This window comes from Penicillium psychrosexuale (assembly GCF_028828465.1).
Source record: "Penicillium psychrosexuale strain IBT 29551 chromosome Unknown utg000005l, whole genome shotgun sequence".
NCBI lineage: Eukaryota > Fungi > Ascomycota > Eurotiomycetes > Eurotiales > Aspergillaceae > Penicillium > Penicillium psychrosexuale.
Genome location: NW_026643190.1, coordinates 1,459,651 through 1,478,326, shown reverse-complemented (window position 1 = coordinate 1,478,326; position 18,676 = coordinate 1,459,651). Strand labels below are relative to the sequence as shown.

At 51.3% G+C, this 18,676-nt stretch overlaps 9 protein-coding genes across 9 annotated transcripts; 4 read left to right on the top strand and 5 right to left on the bottom strand.

Annotated features, from left to right (window-relative positions):
• Window positions 1-254: 254 nt before the first annotated feature.
• On the bottom strand, window positions 255-3,236 carry N7518_009466 (Pet127 family protein; the record flags this gene model as incomplete). The annotated part of the gene is made up of 6 exons (XM_057190392.1): window positions 255-539; window positions 617-1,005; window positions 1,083-2,077; window positions 2,127-2,190; window positions 2,243-2,981; window positions 3,039-3,236. 6 exons carry the CDS (start codon window positions 3,234-3,236, stop codon window positions 255-257), a joined length of 2,670 nt encoding a protein of 889 aa, XP_057038048.1.
• A 620-nt stretch (window positions 3,237-3,856) lies between these two features.
• Window positions 3,857-6,627, top strand: ade1 (bifunctional aminoimidazole ribotide synthase/glycinamide ribotide synthase; the record flags this gene model as incomplete). Its single annotated transcript, XM_057190391.1, has 4 exons — window positions 3,857-3,905; window positions 4,047-4,345; window positions 4,447-4,974; window positions 5,024-6,627. The coding sequence occupies exons 2-4, from the start codon at window positions 4,066-4,068 to the stop codon at window positions 6,625-6,627; spliced, it is 2,412 nt and encodes an 803-aa protein (XP_057038047.1). The 5' UTR covers window positions 3,857-3,905; window positions 4,047-4,065.
• Window positions 6,628-7,569: 942 nt separating this feature from the next.
• act1 (actin) lies at window positions 7,570-9,305 on the bottom strand (the record flags this gene model as incomplete). The annotated part of the gene is made up of 6 exons (XM_057190390.1): window positions 7,570-7,800; window positions 7,854-8,625; window positions 8,725-8,755; window positions 8,897-8,952; window positions 9,158-9,188; window positions 9,299-9,305. The coding sequence occupies 6 exons, from the start codon at window positions 9,303-9,305 to the stop codon at window positions 7,570-7,572; spliced, it is 1,128 nt and encodes a 375-aa protein (XP_057038046.1).
• Window positions 9,306-10,769: 1,464 nt separating this feature from the next.
• On the top strand, window positions 10,770-11,727 carry fes1 (Hsp70 nucleotide exchange factor FES1; the record flags this gene model as incomplete). The annotated part of the gene is made up of 3 exons (XM_057190389.1): window positions 10,770-10,841; window positions 10,935-11,423; window positions 11,482-11,727. The coding sequence occupies 3 exons, from the start codon at window positions 10,770-10,772 to the stop codon at window positions 11,725-11,727; spliced, it is 807 nt and encodes a 268-aa protein (XP_057038045.1).
• Window positions 11,728-12,406: 679 nt separating this feature from the next.
• On the top strand, window positions 12,407-13,230 carry N7518_009462 (UPF0220 family protein; the record flags this gene model as incomplete). Its single annotated transcript, XM_057190388.1, has 4 exons — window positions 12,407-12,505; window positions 12,677-12,937; window positions 13,002-13,099; window positions 13,167-13,230. The coding sequence occupies 4 exons, from the start codon at window positions 12,407-12,409 to the stop codon at window positions 13,228-13,230; spliced, it is 522 nt and encodes a 173-aa protein (XP_057038044.1).
• Window positions 13,231-13,586: 356 nt separating this feature from the next.
• On the bottom strand, window positions 13,587-15,057 carry N7518_009461 (uncharacterized protein; the record flags this gene model as incomplete). Its single annotated transcript, XM_057190387.1, has 2 exons — window positions 13,587-14,956; window positions 15,006-15,057. 2 exons carry the CDS (start codon window positions 15,055-15,057, stop codon window positions 13,587-13,589), a joined length of 1,422 nt encoding a protein of 473 aa, XP_057038043.1.
• A 479-nt stretch (window positions 15,058-15,536) lies between these two features.
• N7518_009460 (Vps55 family protein) lies at window positions 15,537-16,118 on the bottom strand (the record flags this gene model as incomplete). Its single annotated transcript, XM_057190386.1, has 3 exons — window positions 15,537-15,670; window positions 15,810-16,023; window positions 16,080-16,118. 3 exons carry the CDS (start codon window positions 16,116-16,118, stop codon window positions 15,537-15,539), a joined length of 387 nt encoding a protein of 128 aa, XP_057038042.1.
• Window positions 16,119-16,435: 317 nt separating this feature from the next.
• pre5 (proteasome core particle subunit alpha 6) lies at window positions 16,436-17,408 on the top strand (the record flags this gene model as incomplete). The annotated part of the gene is made up of 3 exons (XM_057190385.1): window positions 16,436-16,556; window positions 16,610-16,721; window positions 16,785-17,408. The coding sequence occupies exons 1-3, from the start codon at window positions 16,519-16,521 to the stop codon at window positions 17,406-17,408; spliced, it is 774 nt and encodes a 257-aa protein (XP_057038041.1). The 5' UTR covers window positions 16,436-16,518.
• Window positions 17,409-17,653: 245 nt separating this feature from the next.
• N7518_009458 (LOG family protein) lies at window positions 17,654-18,504 on the bottom strand (the record flags this gene model as incomplete). Its single annotated transcript, XM_057190384.1, has 2 exons — window positions 17,654-18,344; window positions 18,464-18,504. The coding sequence occupies 2 exons, from the start codon at window positions 18,502-18,504 to the stop codon at window positions 17,654-17,656; spliced, it is 732 nt and encodes a 243-aa protein (XP_057038040.1).
• Window positions 18,505-18,676: the final 172 nt, after the last annotated feature.

The following is an 18,676-nucleotide window of genomic DNA, read 5'->3' as shown; positions in this document are numbered from 1 at the left end:
GATTTCCTAGTCTCGAAGACTGAGTAGTTTAAGTGAATTGGAGGCTATAAAACACAACCATTTCTATATATGCATAAAATTGATAAACATCCCACGAAAACGCGTTCAATCTATATAAAAAGCAACGCCACGGATGTATATCTAAGCCCACTCGAAATACAGTACAAATGGGAGAAGATTAAATCTGATACTATACAAAACGGATTCCCATCTCACCACCTCCAAGCATCCTCTCCTAGATACCTAGTCGAACCTCACATATCACAAGAATCTTTATAAACAAGAAGCCCACGCTCACGATCCTTCTGATCCATCTTCTTCCGCCAAGCACGTCCCTTCTCAGTGACCCTTTTCAAAATCGCGAAGAAACCAGCATCATGATCCTGCACGTTCTTCTTCAACGCCACATTGCGACGATGCTTGATCGCAGCCAGAACATGGTTGCTCTCTTCCACACTGAGCACGTTGAGCTCGTAGTCAATCGTCCACCTGTCGGACGCCGTGAACCACGTCGGCCGCTGCACCGGAACGCCATTCACCTTGTTATTCACGATGAGCGTCATGCCTAGAATGTCCTCGTCGAAGTCGCCGATGTGGGGGGAGTGCGTCTGGGTACGCTCTTGGTTGGTTTCGGGCGTTTGGGTTCGGCGGGCAGCTCGAACAGGGGCTTGTATTCTAATGCCTCTGCTTCGGCTTCTTCGGCTTTGGCGTCGGATTCTTCCTCGCCGGCCTCTTTCGGGTAGAGCTCGTCGGCCAGGGATTCCACTGGGGGAGCGTCCTGTAGACTTGATTCCGTCGAGTCCACCTCTGAATAGGTAGGTTCGGGTTCGAGTGACTCCTCTGGTTCGAGTGACTCCTCTCCTGGGAACAGGAAGTCCTTTTCGACTGACTCCTCTTCTGGATAGAGGGGTTCGTCTTCGTCGGCCTCCACGGCTGTCTCTGGGATATGGCCGTCGATGTATTGGTCTGGGTTGAGAATGCGGTCCTGGATGGCGTCGATGTGGGCTTTGTTCTTTGTCTGAATGGCCTCGATTTGCTCGTCCGTGACGGGCTGCGCGACGATCAACATGTAGGGGGGTTACCCTCGCGGGCCTCGAAGTGGAAACGCAGGGACTTCTTGGGGAACTTCTTCGTGGCCTTGTCCAGGATCTTCTCCCACAGGCCGAGACTTAGTTCGAATTCTTTGTCGCCAAGGCAGGTGTTAGGCGTGCCGTGCAAAGCCTGATCCATCTCGTCGAGAGGGATGTATTGGAAGCCGAAGATGCGCTCGATGTTGTGATATGCGACGAAGATGCCGTCCATGCGGCCAACGCGCACCTGCAGGGAATACTTGAGGAAGGCGGCGCGGATCATATCGAAGTATTCGCGTTCGTAAGACTCCCACTTGCCATAGCGGCGTCGGATCTCGTAGCCCATCCCGCGCTCGTGCTCCGTGGATTCCATGCGGATTGAAACCACCGCACGGGTTTTCAAGTCGAACATGCCAGTGCCTGGAAGTCTGGGATCGTAGGCGTCGAGCTGCGATCGCATGAGGAATTTTCCGAGGGTGCTGTAGTGGTAGGACTCCGGGGTGTTTGCTTCTTCCTCAGCAGTAATCTTGTTCGCATCACTGCGGCGGTAGCGCTCAAACTGATCCTTTGGCATCGTGAGTTGCTTCTCCATTGACTTGCCCAGGTTCATAAGAATATTAGCGTGGTCGTATTCCTTGTCCGCATCAATGGCGTAAATATCCTCCTCTTCCTTATAACGGAGGAACATAGCAGTCGGCGCTCGAAGGAGACGGGTGAACGTCCTCAGAGGGTCATCGAAACCCCGACTAATTTTGCTAGTATCGACAGGCCGCCACGCGGACAGAAGATAATGGAAATGAGCGAGAACTGAAGTCATGCTCGATGATGAGCCGTAGTACTTCTTCTTATTTTTCTTGGTGATTTCGCAAGCCGTCTCATCTTGTGAGGAGGTGATGTATGGCTTCAAGGCACTAAAGTCAAATTCCGTCACGGGCATGATCTGGTCCAGGTAGGGGTCGAAATTGAAGACTAAAGACCGAGGGTCACGTAGCTGGTAGACACCAGGACTGTCTGCTCTTAGTATATCGATCATTGGCAGGAGACTTAGCAACTCACTTGAAAAGCACTCGGTCGAGACCAAAGGCGACGCGTGGGACAGGAGGCACGGAGACACGCACCTCTTGGGTGGAAGATTAGCTCACATTCGACAGTTATATCAGTTCCGAACTCACCTTTTAGGCTCTGCTCCGTTGAGTCAACAGACCCGCAATCTTTAGACGTAACGTGGTTTTTGATGAAATCAAGGACTTCGTCATTGTCCCTGAATTCTGGCCTATCCGTCCACGGGGTGGGTGCTGGAATATCCACCTTCTGCTTGGGTGCTGGCTTGTCCGCCTTCTGTTTGGGTGCTGGTTTGTCCGCCTTCTGCGTGGGTGTTGGCTCATTCGAACTTGCAATACCGTTCTTAGAGCTGGCGTCCAATATTTGGGCAACTACATTGCTAGTGGACTTCAACTCGAGCGTGCTCTTGCTGGGTTCACTGACCGCTGGCGTATCTGCTGGTCCGTCTGTCGTAATCTTGGCATTGGCCAAACGTTTTCTCTCCTTGACCTTGGCCCTTCTTTCTTGTCGTTTGGCTTGTATATCCGCTGTCCGCAAGGCCTTGACTTTTTCTGCTTCCACCTGTGCTGCTTCTAGCGGTACTGCATCTGACGTGATGGCCTCTCGCGGTGCTGCTTTCGCCCGCCTCAGTTCCAATTTGTATGCTGCCCAGAATGAAAGGTCTCTCCCGGCTATAAGTGACTGCTGGAACTCTCTGAAGGCCGGGTAATGCCGCCGTTTGTAATTGCTCTTTTGTGTGGCAGACATCTCATACCATATTTGAGCAGTGAGCTCTTTCGGTTTAGGTTGCGACGGCTCGGGTTTCTGAGGTTTGGAAGAGGCGGCATCTTTTGTATCTTGGATCTGGCCCTATAGCACACTCTGTCAGAACTTATCTCACGTTGTACTTCGGATCGAAGGACATACATTGGGCGGTAGCGGCACTGAAGGCTCGGTCGACGCGTCAATTGAATTGATCTTCGGCTCTATTTCATCTGCATTCGTACGGAGCGCAGATATGCGGTGGAACTGGCGCAAACCGAGCGCGCCAGGGCGCGGCAGACAAGAGAGACAGACATGTCGGCTTAAAGGGCCTGACACAGACCGCAAAGAAGTCCGAAGCATTCAGGTCAAATGTCGACAGTCAATTTGGGAAAGGGTATAGAAATGTAGAAGTCCCCAAATGTTGTCGACTCAAGAATTCTAGAATTAAAAAAAAATCCCCGTCAATAAGCCACCGGGCTAACCTCAGAATTGCCTCTCCGGTTTTTTTTCTGCCAGGAGATTGGGGTCACCGCTTTGTTGTTATCTCGTTGCCTTTCTGCCTAAGTGCCTAAGGTGTCAATATTTTATATCGGGAAGAAATAGTGCAAACGATGAGACGACAGTAGGAGGTTTGGATGTAGGTTTTGTTTTGTTTTTTATATGCTTCATATTCAATCGAGCTAAGCATGCTGTAGTATGATTAAATGACTACAAAATCCATGTTTCTTAGACTTATATTGTACAACATACAAGAGTTATACATTCGCAATTGTATAGAATCCTGCACTCTTATCTCTTAACACTAAATATAAGACATATAAAATCAGTCTTGAACTGTCAAATCCATTAATCCATCTTCTAATTAGAACTATAGAATATTTTATCTCACCGGCCGAGATCGCTGGGTAGAATTCTGGAGTCGGAGAAACACCCAGCCGGAGGGCAGAAAAAAAGTTGTGAAAGTTTAACATCTTCGAACTTCCCATTCCCGCATACAACCTTGGAAGTTGCTTCTCAGGTCTCTGTGAGGTAAGTAAGTGTGGATTCTCTTATGATCAAGCCTTTCCCAATTGTGTGCCCTGTCCCATTGCTCAATGACTCGGTTTCCTTGACTGAGGGGGCACTAAATACCCCGCGGAGTTCCTATACTACTTGCTAACACCACCATAGTCGAGACGCTTCTCCAAACATGGCCTCCGAACAATTGCGCATCCTTATTGTCGGCAATGGTGGCCGTGAGCATGCCTACGCCTGGAAGCTGAGCGAGTCCCCCTTGGTCGACATTGTCTATGTTGCTCCCGGAAACGGTGGCACAGGCCTGGGTACCAACAGCAAGATCACCAATGCCAATGTCAAGGGCGACGACTACCCCGGCCTCGTGGCTTTCGCACAGAAGAACCAGGTGAACCTCGTGGTACCAGGTCCCGAGGCACCTCTCGTTGATGGCATCCAGGGTTACTTCCAGGCTGGTGAGTCACCTTTTTCTTTTTTTCCTTCTTTTTTTTCGGTTGTTTTTTTTTTCTGTATACCAATCGCTTTGAACAACTCTAACAATGCCTCACAAAAACAGTCGGCATTCGATGCTTCGGTCCCTCCAAGGCTGCTGCCCGCATGGAGGGCTCCAAGACCTTCTCCAAGGACTTCATGCAGCGCCATCAGATCCCCACCGCCGAATTCGGAAACTTCTCTGACTACGAGTCCGCACGTCGCTACCTCGACTCCGTGTCGCACAATGTGGTGATCAAGGCTGATGGTCTGGCTGGTGGTAAGGGTGTGATCATCCCCACTACCAAAGAGGAAGCCCACAAGGCCTTGAAGGAAATGATGTTGGACCACCAGTTCGGCAAGGCTGGCGATGAGGTCGTGATTGAGGAGTACTTGGAGGGTGATGAGCTGAGTATCCTCACTTTCAGTGACGGTTATACTATTCGCTCGCTTCCTCCAGCGCAGGACCACAAGCGCATCTTCGATGGCGACCACGGCCCCAACACTGGTGGCATGGGCTGCTATGCGCCTACGCGCATTGCGCCGAAAGAAGTTGTGGATGAGATTGACCGCACCATCATTCAGCCTTCGGTTGACGGAATGCGAAAGGATGGTACGTTTGAAAGTGCTTTTCCCAAAGCATGTTCCTAATCATTGTCTAGGCTTCCCCTTCGTTGGTATCTTGTTTACCGGTCTTATGATGACCAAGAACGGACCCAAGGTCCTTGAATACAACGTCCGCGGTGGAGACCCAGAGACCCAAACTCTGCTGCCTCTGCTCAGCAAGGACACCGATCTTGCACAGATCATGGTGGCCTGTGCCGACCACTGGCTGGACGGTGTCTCGATCAAGATCGAGCCCAACTTCTCCACCACAGTCATTGCTGTCGCCGGCGGCTACCCCAACGCTTATGCCAAGGGCAAGACCATCACTCTGGCCCCCGCGCCTGCTGGAACCCTCATCTTCCACGCTGGCACAACTCTTTCTGGCAACGAGTTGCAAACCTCTGGGGGCCGTGTCATCGCCTCCACGGCCACCGCCGCGACCCTTGAGGAGGCTGTTGCTAAGAGTTACGAGGGCATCAAGACCATCAGCTTTGAGGACATGTTCTACCGCAAGGACATTGCCCACCGCGCGTTCCGCCAGACCGCTAACACCTCGCTCACCTACGCCCAGGCCGGTGTCTCTATCGATGCCGGCAACGAGCTCGTCAACCAGATCAAGAGCTCCGTCCGCCGCACCAAACGCCCTGGAACTGACGCCGTCATCGGCGGCTTCGGCGGCCTCTTCTCTCTGCCCGCTGCCAACTCCGCCTACCACCCTCACTCGCCCACCCTAATCGGAGCCATTGACGGAGTCGGCACCAAGCTCAAGATCGCCCACGCAATCGGTATCCACGACACCGTCGGCATCGACCTCGTCGCCATGAACGTCAACGACCTCGTCGTCCAAGGTGCCGAGCCCCTCTTCTTCCTGGACTGCTACTCCTGCGGCCACCTTGACGTGCCCACCGCTGCGGCCTTCGTCACCGGTGTTGCCGAGGGCTGTGTCCAAGCCGGCTGCGCCCTGATCGGCGGCGAGACCGCTGAGATGCCCGGCCTCTTCGTCGACGACTCCTACGACGCCGTCGGAGCCGCCGTCGGCGCTATCAACACCACGGGCGACAACGCTCGTGCCATCCTCCCGCACACAGAAAACATGCGCTCCGGCGATGTCCTTCTCGCCCTCGGCTCGTCCGGCCCCCACTCCAACGGCTACTCTCTCGTCCGGAAGATCGTCGAGCGTGCCGGCCTGAGCTACACCGACACCGCACCTTTCTCCATGCCCGGCCTCGACGCCGGCGTCTCCGTCGGCCGTGCCCTCCTCACCCCTACCCGCATCTACGTCAAATCCATCCTCGGCGCACTCAACACCCACGGCTCTGCCATTAAGGGTCTGGCTCACATTACCGGCGGTGGTCTCACCGAGAACATCCCCCGTATGCTCCCCGACACCCTCACTGCTCAGGTCGACGTCAGCACCTGGGCCCAGCCTTCCGTCTTCACTTGGCTCCAGCGTGCCGGTAACGTCTCCTCTGCCGAGATGGCTCGTGCCTTCAACTGCGGTGTTGGTATGATCATTGCCGTCGACCCCGCCCACGAGGCTGCTATCCGTCAGACCTTCGAGGCTGCTGGTGAGTCTGTGTACCGCGTTGGTGAGCTGCGTGCTCGTGCCAAGGGTGAAGAGGGCTGTGTGCTGTCTGGACTTGAGACTTGGTCTGCGTAATATTCACGATCCTGACGTTAAAATTTGATATTGATGGTGATGTTGATGCGTGATGCTTTTTATATATGGATGGAGAAAATGATTTGCCTGGGTTATCTACATATCTTATAGATTTTTTTTGTTACTGTTTATTTTTCTGGTTCTTCGTATTCCCCGTCTTTCTTCTCTGCCTTTCATAATATAGGGCTTTTGGATGTGTCCCGAACTAATGCGATTTTCCTACATGCATGAAATTGAATATATTGGAAAGAATCTCATTGATCTAGATATTTTAAGATTGCTATATTGTTCCTATATCCGGCATATCTGATTGAATGCTAGAAAATATATATCGGTGACAAAGCTAAGACAAATGATGTTCAAAAGTAATGCATAATAGACACCACGATTCAACAAGCGCTAAATCTCTCGATAGCATTTCTAGAATACAAAAAACCAGTGCATGGAATATTCGAAGTCAGAGTTATGTTAAAACTACGGACAAAGTCGGACAATTTAGCTGAAGACAGGCTAGAACAAAGACGGACGATGGAGACGTCAAGAGAAAAGGCAAACCCAACCTATTCCCCATAGCCAACCAACTCCATATGCATCCTCACCCTACAGGTACACTGTTGTCACCCCAGCGCCAGAAACCCGTCCAGGCAAACAATCAGAGAAGCGGACGGGACAGCGCATTCGAATGAAGAAAAAAATGGAGGGTAATGGTAAAATGTTTCAAAGCAGAGATGGATGGATAGGAAGATCGAGGTAAAGAGTAAGGTAAAGAGTAACAAAAAAAAACGATCGACTCTATTCCACTAAAATCGAGATTCCATTTTCAGGCTATCCGCTTGATAATGCGAGTCCAACAACGCTTGCAATCCACCAGTGCCTCCATCCTGCTTTTTGATACACCAGGAAAGTACGAGTGAATACGAGTAGAAAAGTGCAGCAAGAAGCTTAGAAGCACTTGCGGTGGACGATGGAAGGACCGCTCTCGTCGTACTCCTGCTTCGAGATCCACATCTGCTGGAAGGTCGACAGGGAGGCCAGGATGGATCCACCGATCCAGACGGAGTACTTGCGCTCGGGGGGAGCAATGATCTTGACCTTCATGGAAGAAGGAGCAAGAGCAGTGATCTCCTTCTGCATACGGTCGGAGATACCGGGGTACATGGTGGTACCACCAGACTAAAAGTGTGTTAGTGGGATGTTGCAAGTTCAACTGGGAGACCTTTTCTTACCATGACAATGTTACCGTACAGATCCTTACGGACATCAACATCACACTTCATGATAGAGTTGAAGGTGGTGACGTGGATACCGCCAGACTCAAGACCAAGAACGTTTGGCTGGAACAGAGCCTCGGGAGCACGGAAGCGCTCGTTACCGATAGTGATAACCTGTCCATCAGGAAGCTCGTAGGACTTCTCGAGGCTGGAGCTCTGGGAAGCGGTCTGGATCTCCTGCTCGAAGTCGAGAGCAACGTAGCAAAGCTTCTCCTTGATGTCACGGACGATTTCGCGCTCGGCAGTGGTGGAGAAAGTGTAACCACGCTCAGCGAGGATCTTCATCAGGTAGTCGGTCAAATCACGGCCAGCCATGTCGACACGCGAGATAGCGTGGGGCAGAGAGAAACCCTCGTAGATGGGGACGACGTGGGTAACACCGTCACCGGAGTCGAGAACGATACCAGTGGTACGACCGGAGGCGTACAGGGACAGAACGGCCTGGATGGAGACGTAGAAGGCGGGTGCGTTGAAGGTCTCGAACACGATCTGGGTCATCTTCTCACGGTTGGACTTGGGGTTGATAGGAGCTTCGGTCAAGAGAATAGGGTGCTCTTCGGGGGCAACGCGGAGCTCGTTGTAGAAGGTGTGGTGCCAGATCTTCTCCATATCGTCCCAGTTGGTGACAACACCGTGCTCAATGGGGTAACGGAGTGTGAGGATACCACGCTTGGACTGTGCCTCATCACCAACGTAGGAGTCCTTTTGACCCATACCAATCATGATACTGCGCCCATGTTAGTATTTTTTTATTCATTTGAGGATCAAATTGGCTGCATGGCGTATGTGTCCAAAAGCCAAAAAGAAAGGGGGGGGGATTATTTACCCATGGTGACGGGGACGACCGACAATGGAGGCTGTTGAATTTGGTCAGTTATTTGATCCTCACATTCAAGGTTTCCAGCCAAGCAAAAGAGGGGAAGCCATCCGACGCAAGGGTTGGTGGGATGGCGGCCTTCGCAAAGGAGGGGTGTCAGATTCTGTGGGGTTGGACTTACGGAAGACAGCTCGTGGTGCGTCGTCACCGGCGAAACCGGCCTTGCACATACCCGAACTACATCGCAAATCATCAGTATCATAATTCTTGTAGTTTTGGAAGCGCTATCTCGTAATTGTGGAGGGAGATGGAAAGCGATTGGGATGGATTCCATCTGCCGTCGTGTGGGCGGATTAGGGGTGGCAACGACCGCGACCGGGCTGATTTGGTGACCAGGCCGAAACACAAGCCAGAAGCTCCCGGGAAAAAGCATAGCACATACCCATTGTCGATAACGAGAGCAGCAACTTCTTCTATAATGAGATATCCGGGTTAGTGGTCATTCGCAAATGGGATTCGAGCTGTGGCAACAGGGGGCAGCTTCCTGGGAAGCTGCTGATGTGGCCACATCAGAATAACATACCCTCCATTGTGACAGATTAAACAATGAACCTAAGGGGGAGGGGGGGGGGATAGAAAAAGAAAAGAAAGATGGAATGAGGTTAGAGGGGGGATATAGTTGGGATTAGGGGAGAAGGGAAGAAGGAAGAGAGTGAGGGAGCGAGAAGAGTGGAGAGGGGTTTGTGATGGCTGGGATTGTGCGCTGCCTGAGGCCGTCGATTCTCTTTTGACCCCCTCCGATCTACAGGTTTTGGCCGTTTCTTTTATATTTTTGATATCTACAAGTTCAGGATAAGGCAGAACTATTTTCATCTCATTATTGCACTGTCTCGGACCCCTTTCTTGTCTACCTAGAGCATTGCGTGGACACTCTTAGGGGTGAGCCTCCAGACCCCTCCGGGGAACACGTACCTTGACCGGGTTAGGCGCTCTAGAGTGTTTAGTTGTATTACAGTTATTACAATATCAGACATGCGACAGACATATGATTGTATATCGTACATACAATGTAGGCTACGGGATTCCCTGTGGCGTGGATGTTCTAAGTATAGGACAGACCCAGACTTCAGTCATTGGGGTACTCCCGTTCCAAGGTTATTTCAAGTGGACACACACGCATATACGGCTGTATAGGGGATAACCCCTTAGACCGTGAGACTCTGACACTGTCAGATAATTTACGTCCTCAGGTTGTTACCGCTACTTCACCCCAGGCCTAAGGTGACAACTAAGCCTGTTGTAATAGTGAGCGGTGAGGTGGTGCCACGTGACATCTTGGGAAGTACGAGATGTACACCTTCTTTTCTCCCTGACTACCCCTGACTTTGTCTCCTTATTTGCGGAGTAGGTATCTCCTGATTTATGCATCAAAGTTCCATTTTGAGAAACCAGCCTATGCTGACCATCTCCATGGCAGAAAACTTGGCATTTGACCCCTCCATCGGCAATAAAGTCGCTGAACTTTAAGCCCCTTGGAATATATCTTGGCAGCAGACCAGGCTTTGATAACCGGGTTCTAGTACATTCCGAGGCACGTTGATAAACCGGAAAAACCGTGACCGAACAGTTCTATTGATATGCAGCCAATCCGCAGCATAAGTGTCTGATTATTCATCTACTCTCACTGCTTACTCTCATTGCTTACCCTCATTGCTCGAGGAATATCGTTTCCGAAAGCCTGAAGTTCGCTGCATCGGAATAACGAACTCTACAAGTGCTCTAGTCGGTCTCTATATTTCGAGTCCGAAATGGCTAAGCTCAACGGTTCAAGAGAACTACTAGTACGTAGTAATAATGAGCCATTAGAAATCACATTCATGCCATTCAAACCGCCGAAAGGAGACTTGGTGATAATTCTTTTGGCTTTCCCGAGGTCGTTTTAGATCTTCTATTCGGTAGCCAAGAAACTAGAAGGCATCAGTCTCTGCTTCGGCTTTCCAGTGACAACTTGTGTTGTATGTAGTCATGATGTAGTCTAGTTGGGATACGATCACATGATCGAACCCGCTGGTCGTCGCGCGAATCGCCCAAAGAGCCGTGGCCGGGACATCAGATTATGTCAGCGGGTCTTTTTTCTAACTGTAGAAAAGAGTATTGATAGAAGACTGCGGACAATACTGTGCGATAAACAGCAATTCAATTTCTGACTTGCGCCATAGACTCTATTCATACTCTCCTTCTTTCCTCCCTCCCCAAACCAATACTCCCTAATCACCAACAACCAATTACCCCGCCAGCCCACCATGGATCCCGAAATGAACAAGCTCCTCAAATGGAGCGTTGCCAACACACAGCCAGCTGCAGGCGCCGATGACGAGAGCAGCAGTGCCCAAAGTCGCCCAGCAGCTGCGTCAAACCTGACCCCACAAATGGTGAACACACTATTCGGCGGTCCCTCCGAGGCCGACCTGATGCGGGCCGCAATGGAGGTCGTACACGACGACGAGTCCGACCTGGAGAACAAGTTGATCGCATTCGACAACTTCGAGCAGCTGATTGAGGGAATTGACAATGCCAACAACCTCATCCCGCTCAATTTATGGAAGCCGCTTGTCGAGCTTCTCCAGCATGACGAGACTGAACTCAGACGTATGGCGGCCTGGTGTGTGGGAACAGCCGTACAGAACAACCCCAAGGCGCAGGATCATGTATGAAAACTCCCGATTGACCTACAAGCATGTTGACCAAACACTGACACATCCACAGTTCGTCGAGCTGAACCAAATGCCTACTCTCGTCAATCTCGCCACGACAGACTCAGACCCCGCAACCCGCAAAAAGGCCGTTTACGCTATCTCCTCTGCGGTCCGTAACCACCAGCCTGCCTTGGATGCTCTGCACAAGAGCCTTCCAGAAGGCTATCCCACCGATAAGCGCGATGCCGCCGATATGGAAGGCATTGATACGATCATCGATCAGCTGCGGTCTCACCCGACCGAAGCCTCCGCATGAATGGAGCGAGTTGTGACTGCACTATAAGAGTGAATACACAAAAACACAGAGCAGCAGGATACCCACTGAATGCGAGTCCGTTATTGGAACTGGCCTTTTGTCGTGCCAAGGCTGGGGCTCGCAATGCAACAGGCAACATATTAGGTTGCTACTGCAACTGCGTTGAATGCTATGATGATGACGACGCTAGGCTTCACTGCGGTAGATGCCGGCGATTATTTGATTTGCGGATACCCGAAATGGTTTTGCAATGGTTTCTTGTTGCCTAAGGGCTGCATCCACATGATGCAACAACCTGATTTTTTGTGGTTTAAGCATATATTGGAATTGTACATACCCCGGGCTTTCGTCCTATATTAAATGCAATCACGAGTTCCGACGATCAAGAATGCCAAATCCCGATGTTTGAATCTGTACCTATGCTGCCTAAATTGTACTGTTTTGTTGTAACAGTATACCCTAAAAAACCAAATTCACACTATATTGTAGCTCATTAATGAGAGATCCCAAAAAAAGCAGAAACGAATTCATACTCCGTACAAATTAGAGCTCACGTTGCCTTGATTGATGATATCCATAGATATCTCGGAACAACATTTCTCCACCAGACATCGTCATTGGACTTCAGCTCTCACCAGCAACATCTCCAACCAAGACCCCCATCCCCCACAATCCCAAAATGGACAGCTCAAGCAACCGACTCTTCCGCTTCTCCAAGCCAGAGTGGCTGAACAACTCCGCCGTCCGCAATGGCGGCGTCTACGTGGCAGGCGCGCTGGTAAGCATCCGATCCACCTCCGGCCTCACTTGCTCGTCGCAGACACCCCAAGCCCAAAGCCCAAAGCCCTCAACTCCAAATCAAAACAAAACAGAATTGGACATAACATCTACCTCAAACCAAAAACCAAAAACCAAAAACCCGAAGAACTAGAAGCTAACAAAACCACAGTTCGCAGCAGGCTTCTTCTTCCTAATCGACGTCGCGGCATTCTCGCGCAGCCCGCGCAACGGCTCAGACGTGCATATCAAATTCGTCGACTGGATCCCTGGTATCTGCTCCGTGCTGGGAATGCTGGTTATCAACTCGATTGAGAAGAGCCGGCTGCAGGCTGATAGCTTTAGTTACAGTGGGAGTGGGGTTGCGTGGAAGGCGAGATTTGTGCTGTTTTTGGGATTCGCGTTGCTTGCTGGGGGATTGGCTGGGAGTGTGGTATGTATATGTCTTTTTCCCCCCCTCCTACTATACTACGCTTTACTGACTCGCTTGTTCGTAGACGGTTATGGTCCTCAAGTACCTCATCAAGGATTATCCGATCCAGACGCTCTACTTTGGAATCGCGAATATTGTGGCTAATGGCCTTGTTATGCTCAGGTATGTGTTTTGTCTGATTTGTTATTCGAGTTGTGCTTGCGTGCTAACAATGCTATTCCCGATTTAGCTCTATCGTCCTCTGGGTCTCGCAGAACATTGAAGATGACTACACCTACAATCTGGCACTGTGAGGCGGACTGTTTCTATCTATACTGGTCTTTGTGTATTCTACTCGATTTTTGCTCTGATGACTTTTTGCCGGGATGCGTTATGCTTTCACGTCTTTGGCTGGGATTGGCGCTTTAGCATGAAATCATTTGCATTCCTCTTATGTTTTGCGTGTTCTCAAGTTAGGAGTATTTATCATGACAGCCTCTGAAATATCTAGAATCCCACGGTATTCTATAGGTGAACAGTAAAGTAAACATTATCGAAAGAAAAGTATCATTTCAGCTATGCATGAAGAAACCAAGGCCCTAAAAGAAGCCCCCTTGAACACCAGATATGCATTCATAAAATCGTAAAAATCACCATTACCGGTCGACCCTCAATGCTCCTCGCAGAACAACCTCAGTAACTCATCAATGCAAGTCATAGCCTTCTCCTTCTTCAAGACCGAAGGCGCCACCCCCGGTGCCTGCTTCAAATACCTGCGGAGCGCAAAAGCAGCAGCTTTGTACGTCGCATGGTACATAATCTTGAACTCATCATCATCCGAAGTGCTCCCCGGTGCCGGCGTTTCAGCCCGCAAAGCCTCCGGCGCCGGTGTCGTGCCCGAGACATCAAGTTCAGGCTCCGCACCCGCACCACCTGGCGGCTTACCCGACGCAGAGCGCATATTCGCACGGTGGAATCCATACAGCCGCATACAAGTCAAGACCGTGCGCGTGATGAGAGTCTTATTATCCGCAATCACAGCATCCGGATCCTTAGCCGGCGAGCCTGGCGTAGACGCCGGTTTCTCCTCGGAGACCGAAAGAGATGACGGGCCCTGGCCCTGCGACATCTGTGCTCCACGTCGCGGGCCAGAATCCAAGAACGGATTCGGAGTAGGCGCGCGCTTTTGCGGATCGGCATTCAGGGCTGGCGTTGTGCGGCCGCGTACGCTACCTGGGCGATGTAGACCTGCTCCGATAGAGACGGATCTGGACCGGTGGGAGACGATCCGGTCGAGGGACGGGAGGGTGGGTCCGTCTTCTTCGGGCTCGCGCTTGATGCGGAGTGTTTGTAGGTTCTGGGATGAGGAGAGAGGTCGTGAAGGTGCCATTAGTTGTGAGACGGCTTCGCCGCCTCGCTGGCGGACGCGGCGGTGGTGCTGTGCGACTACTTCGAAGAGCGTTGCTACTCTTTTGCGTTTGGGGCTGGGAGAGCTTATGTCTGGTAGGAACTCTGCGCAGCGCGGGTTGGCGATGGGTTGGTCTGGGTTGGAGGGTGGTGGGGATGGGTAGGCTTGGGCTTGCGTGAGTCGTGATGTTGATAGTGGCACGGCGTAGATTCTGAGTTCATATGGAGCACGATGTGGTCTATTGCTGTGATCTGGGATCTCGGAGGGGGATGAATGTGGCGGGGTAGGTGGGCGTGTGCATGATGCTGCGCTGGATAGAACGCCGTAGACTAATAGGCTTGTTGTGGTTGCGTTGCCTGATTTGGTGTTGCCTTCGACGCTGACCAGCAGACCCACTGGGCATTGGAATGATTGTTGGAGTGCTGGATCTTCTTCGTTCAGCCATAGGGCACCTGTTAGCTTCCTCTGGAGCCATTTTGATGTCCCCGCGTGGGATGTGTGTAGTTCGAGGTTGGGACCGGCGCGTGCATGCAGTGGGATGAGTGCTGGGTTCACGAAGCTACGGAGATTGAGCTGGGACTCCTTGGATAGCTCGGACTGCGAGTAGGAATTTGGATCGACCAGTCGAATCCCTGGTCAAGTGGTTAGCGAGGAACAGGATGCGATACGCGTATGGCTTACCTTCTAACTTGGAGTCCGAGCCGAGAGGAATGGATCCTGTCCAGACATTCATCTTGTTAACTGGATCCCGAAAAGGCCTTTCATGGGTTCAGCATAGTGACATCAATCTGGTATAGTTGTGTCGTTTCTAAATTGATCTGCTGTTATCTCCGAATCTCTGCAGACGCGCCGAGTCCGCGCGCGGTCACGTGTACAATTAATCATATCGAATATATCAAGTAGTTTAAAAAGAAGCAGGTGGACATAGTTTAAAACTAAGTAGATTTGGATTCCTCATTTTAATTCTCTATATCCATTGCGTTATAGTACACCTAGAGTAGCACAGCCAGGTGCTGGGGCCATTGCCATTTAAAGTGAGGCACACCCCACACCAAATCACTCATACATAGCATATCAAGCATATCAAGCATACGCTGAAATCAAAGAAACAGCAGAAAATCAGATGTCATCGTGAAGGCTGGATACCGTGAGGGCCACTGGGATACAGTAGAAGTATAGCCCTTGACCCCGCGCCTCATCCATTCTGGACGATCAGAACTCCTCCTGTTCCTGGAAGAACATCGAGAAGCTAATAATGGTGCCATAGATCAACAAGCCTCCGAAAATCGACATGATCATTGCTGGGATCTCGATTGCGCCGCTGTGGGCGAGGACGACAGGAAGTGCTAGACAGGTCAGTTGATAATCATCAATGGCACAATGATGAGGCATTAGAATGGACATAGTGCGGCCTGAACATCAAGAGCCGACCGGTCGAGTGATGATATGTCCCACAAGAGGGGTTGTTGTTAACCAACGACGTACCGATACCAGTAAGAACCAAGAATCCGGTCATGAACCGTCCAAAGTCCATCGCAGAGTTGCTCGAACTGTCCATAAAATCATCTGGGTTTGCGCATCGTTGGCAGATCCAGTTGGGAAGCGGCGCAACAACGTAGATGCCGACCACCAGCAGCGGCCAGTACCTGTGCCATAGCGCGGAAGAGAGGATAACGAGGAGGAAACCAATTGCGAGAACCTGGTCAAAAGTTAGAGAATATTCAGACGCTAGGCGAACAGCGAAACGAAGCATACAAAGGACAGGGCGATGATGGTCTTGAGTCCAGCGGCCATGATTGCGGAGACGCCGAAAGCCGATCGATGAGATTAAAGATGGGAGACGTAGGAGCCGTTGAATTAGGTGGATCCAGGAGACGATATTAAGAGCAGGTCAACAATGACAGCCCCATTGGCTGAGTGCGGGAAATCAAAGAAGGACAGTCGTGCGACAAGCTGGAGATGAGCTCGAGAATGAGTGACGTTGGCGCCTGAAGGTCACTGGATGTTAGCGCCTCAGGCACCAACAGCTCATGCTTCACACCGCGTCACTTTACTGCCTGCTCCAGCTCCCCCATCCTCCTCCATCACCGGATTATCCCTCGGATTCTTACGTCGCTGTTCCTGAATCTCTATTTATCAACAATAATCCACTTTCTCTGTTTGCTTTGATATCCATTCAACCCTTCCCGCCACGATGTTCAGAAACAATTACGACAACGATGCCGTCACCTTGTAAGACCAGGTGCTCCCTCGGATTCATCAGATGCTGACTCAAAGGATCCTAGCTCTCCACAGGGTCGGATATTTCAAGTGGAATATGCACAGGAAGCAGTGAAGCAAGGATCCGTCGTCGTGGGGTTGGTGAATAAGACACATGCCGTGCTGGTTGGACTCAAGGTTCGCAGACCTACAGCAGAGAACGAACAGACCAAACCGTCAAAACTAACATTTGGCATCTAGCGCAACGCAGAAGAGCTCTCCTCGTACCAGAAGAAGATCATTGAGATCGACTCGCACATGGCGATCGCCATCGCCGGCCTCGCATCAGACGCTCGCGTCCTCTCAAACTTCATGAAGCAGCAGTCCCTGGGCTCGAAGATGACCTACGGTCGGCCCATTCCTCTGGACCGAATCGTCGCTCAGATTGGCGACCGCGCGCAGACTAACACCCAGCACTACGGGAAACGTCCGTATGGTGTGGGTCTGTTGGTGGCCGGTGTTGACGAGGCCGGCCCGCACCTGTTCGAGTTCCAGCCCTCTGGGTTGACACACGAGATGCTTGCTTGTGCCATCGGTGCCCGTTCGCAGATGGCACGTACGTATTTGGAGCGAAATCTCGACAAGTTCGAGGACTGCAGTCGTGACGAGCTGATCCAGCATGGGTTGAGCGCGCTAAAGGAGACACTGTCTCAGGATAAGGAGCTTACAGTGGACAATACTTCTGTTGGTGTTGTCGGTGTGACTAATGGCAAGAAGGAGAGCTTCAAGCTGTACGAGGGTCAGGACACGGCTGTGCTACTGGAGGTGCTGGAGCAGCGTGAGTCCGCTGGTGCGGAGGGCGAGTCCATGGAGGTTGATTCATAAATGTCTGGTTTGATTTAATGATTCGCATAGACACGAAATCCTGATAATGCTTTGTCTTGTGTTTGCGTCCAATGATCTCAGTTATCCAATCATCAATTCATAAGGCTCTTCTCAACGAAGTAATTTATTTGTATGCCTGAAGTCTTTCACTGCCGAAACCCGAACAAATGCGAAACAAACCCCAAACAAACAAAACGACATCTATATACTGGTACCCCATTGCTTGATGATCAAACAGAGCAGCTTCATTCCTCTCCCCAGTTCAACTGCATCCGCCCTGTGCTGACCCGATAAGCCAGCAACTTCGGCCAGACCTCAGAGACCTCCTTGGCCTCCGCAAGGATGTCTCCATTACTAGCACTGATATACCCCTCTTGGACGGCATTGCGCACCCAAGCCAACAAGCCATCCCAGTAGCCATTGATATTCAACAACACAACCGCAACCTTATGAATGCCCAGTTGATTCCACGTCGTCATCTCCATAACCTCCTCAATAGTGCCAAACCCACCAGCCAGCGAAACGAACCCAGACCCAGGCCCGCCCTCAAGGACCTTCGTGGCCATCAAACGCTTGCGCGTATGCATATCAGCGACAATGGTCGTAATGCCGTACTCGGACTCGGGGATTCCACCAGTATGAACAGCATCAGAGTCGACCACCCGCTCGGCAGCTTTGCCGGCTTGCTTGGCAGTGGCCTGGGTTTCCATGTGCTGGCGCATGCCGCCGACTGTTGCGACTTCGACTAGTGCACGTGGGATGATGCCGTGCACGGATTTCGGGCCCGAGAGCGAGACTAGCGTGCGCGCAACTTCGCCCATTAGGCCTGTTGTGCCGCCGCCGTAGACTAGTTGCACGTTGTTCTTGTGGAATTCTTCGGCGAGCGCTCGCGCTGCTTCCATGTGTACTGGGCTGTTGCCTGGTACGGAGCCGCAGCTGGGGACCCGAGGGGGGTTTGTTAGTGTATAGTTCAAGAAATGAGGTACACACGCCAGACTGGTAGACGATACGGTGTGGTTGTGGCATTGAAAGTGGTGGTGAGGGGCATGACTCACAATACACAGACGACAGCGGGTTTGGTCTCCGAGTCCGCCATGTTGGTATGGTAATTAGGGGCTGAGTGTATGAACAATGAAGAGGTCTTGGAAGGGCGTTAATTAGAGAAGGAAGAGAACAGCAAGAGGCAAGAGGCAACCTGGGACCAAACAGGTAATCCCCCACTCCGATAAGAGATAACGTAGTACATACAACATAGTATAACGTCAGGG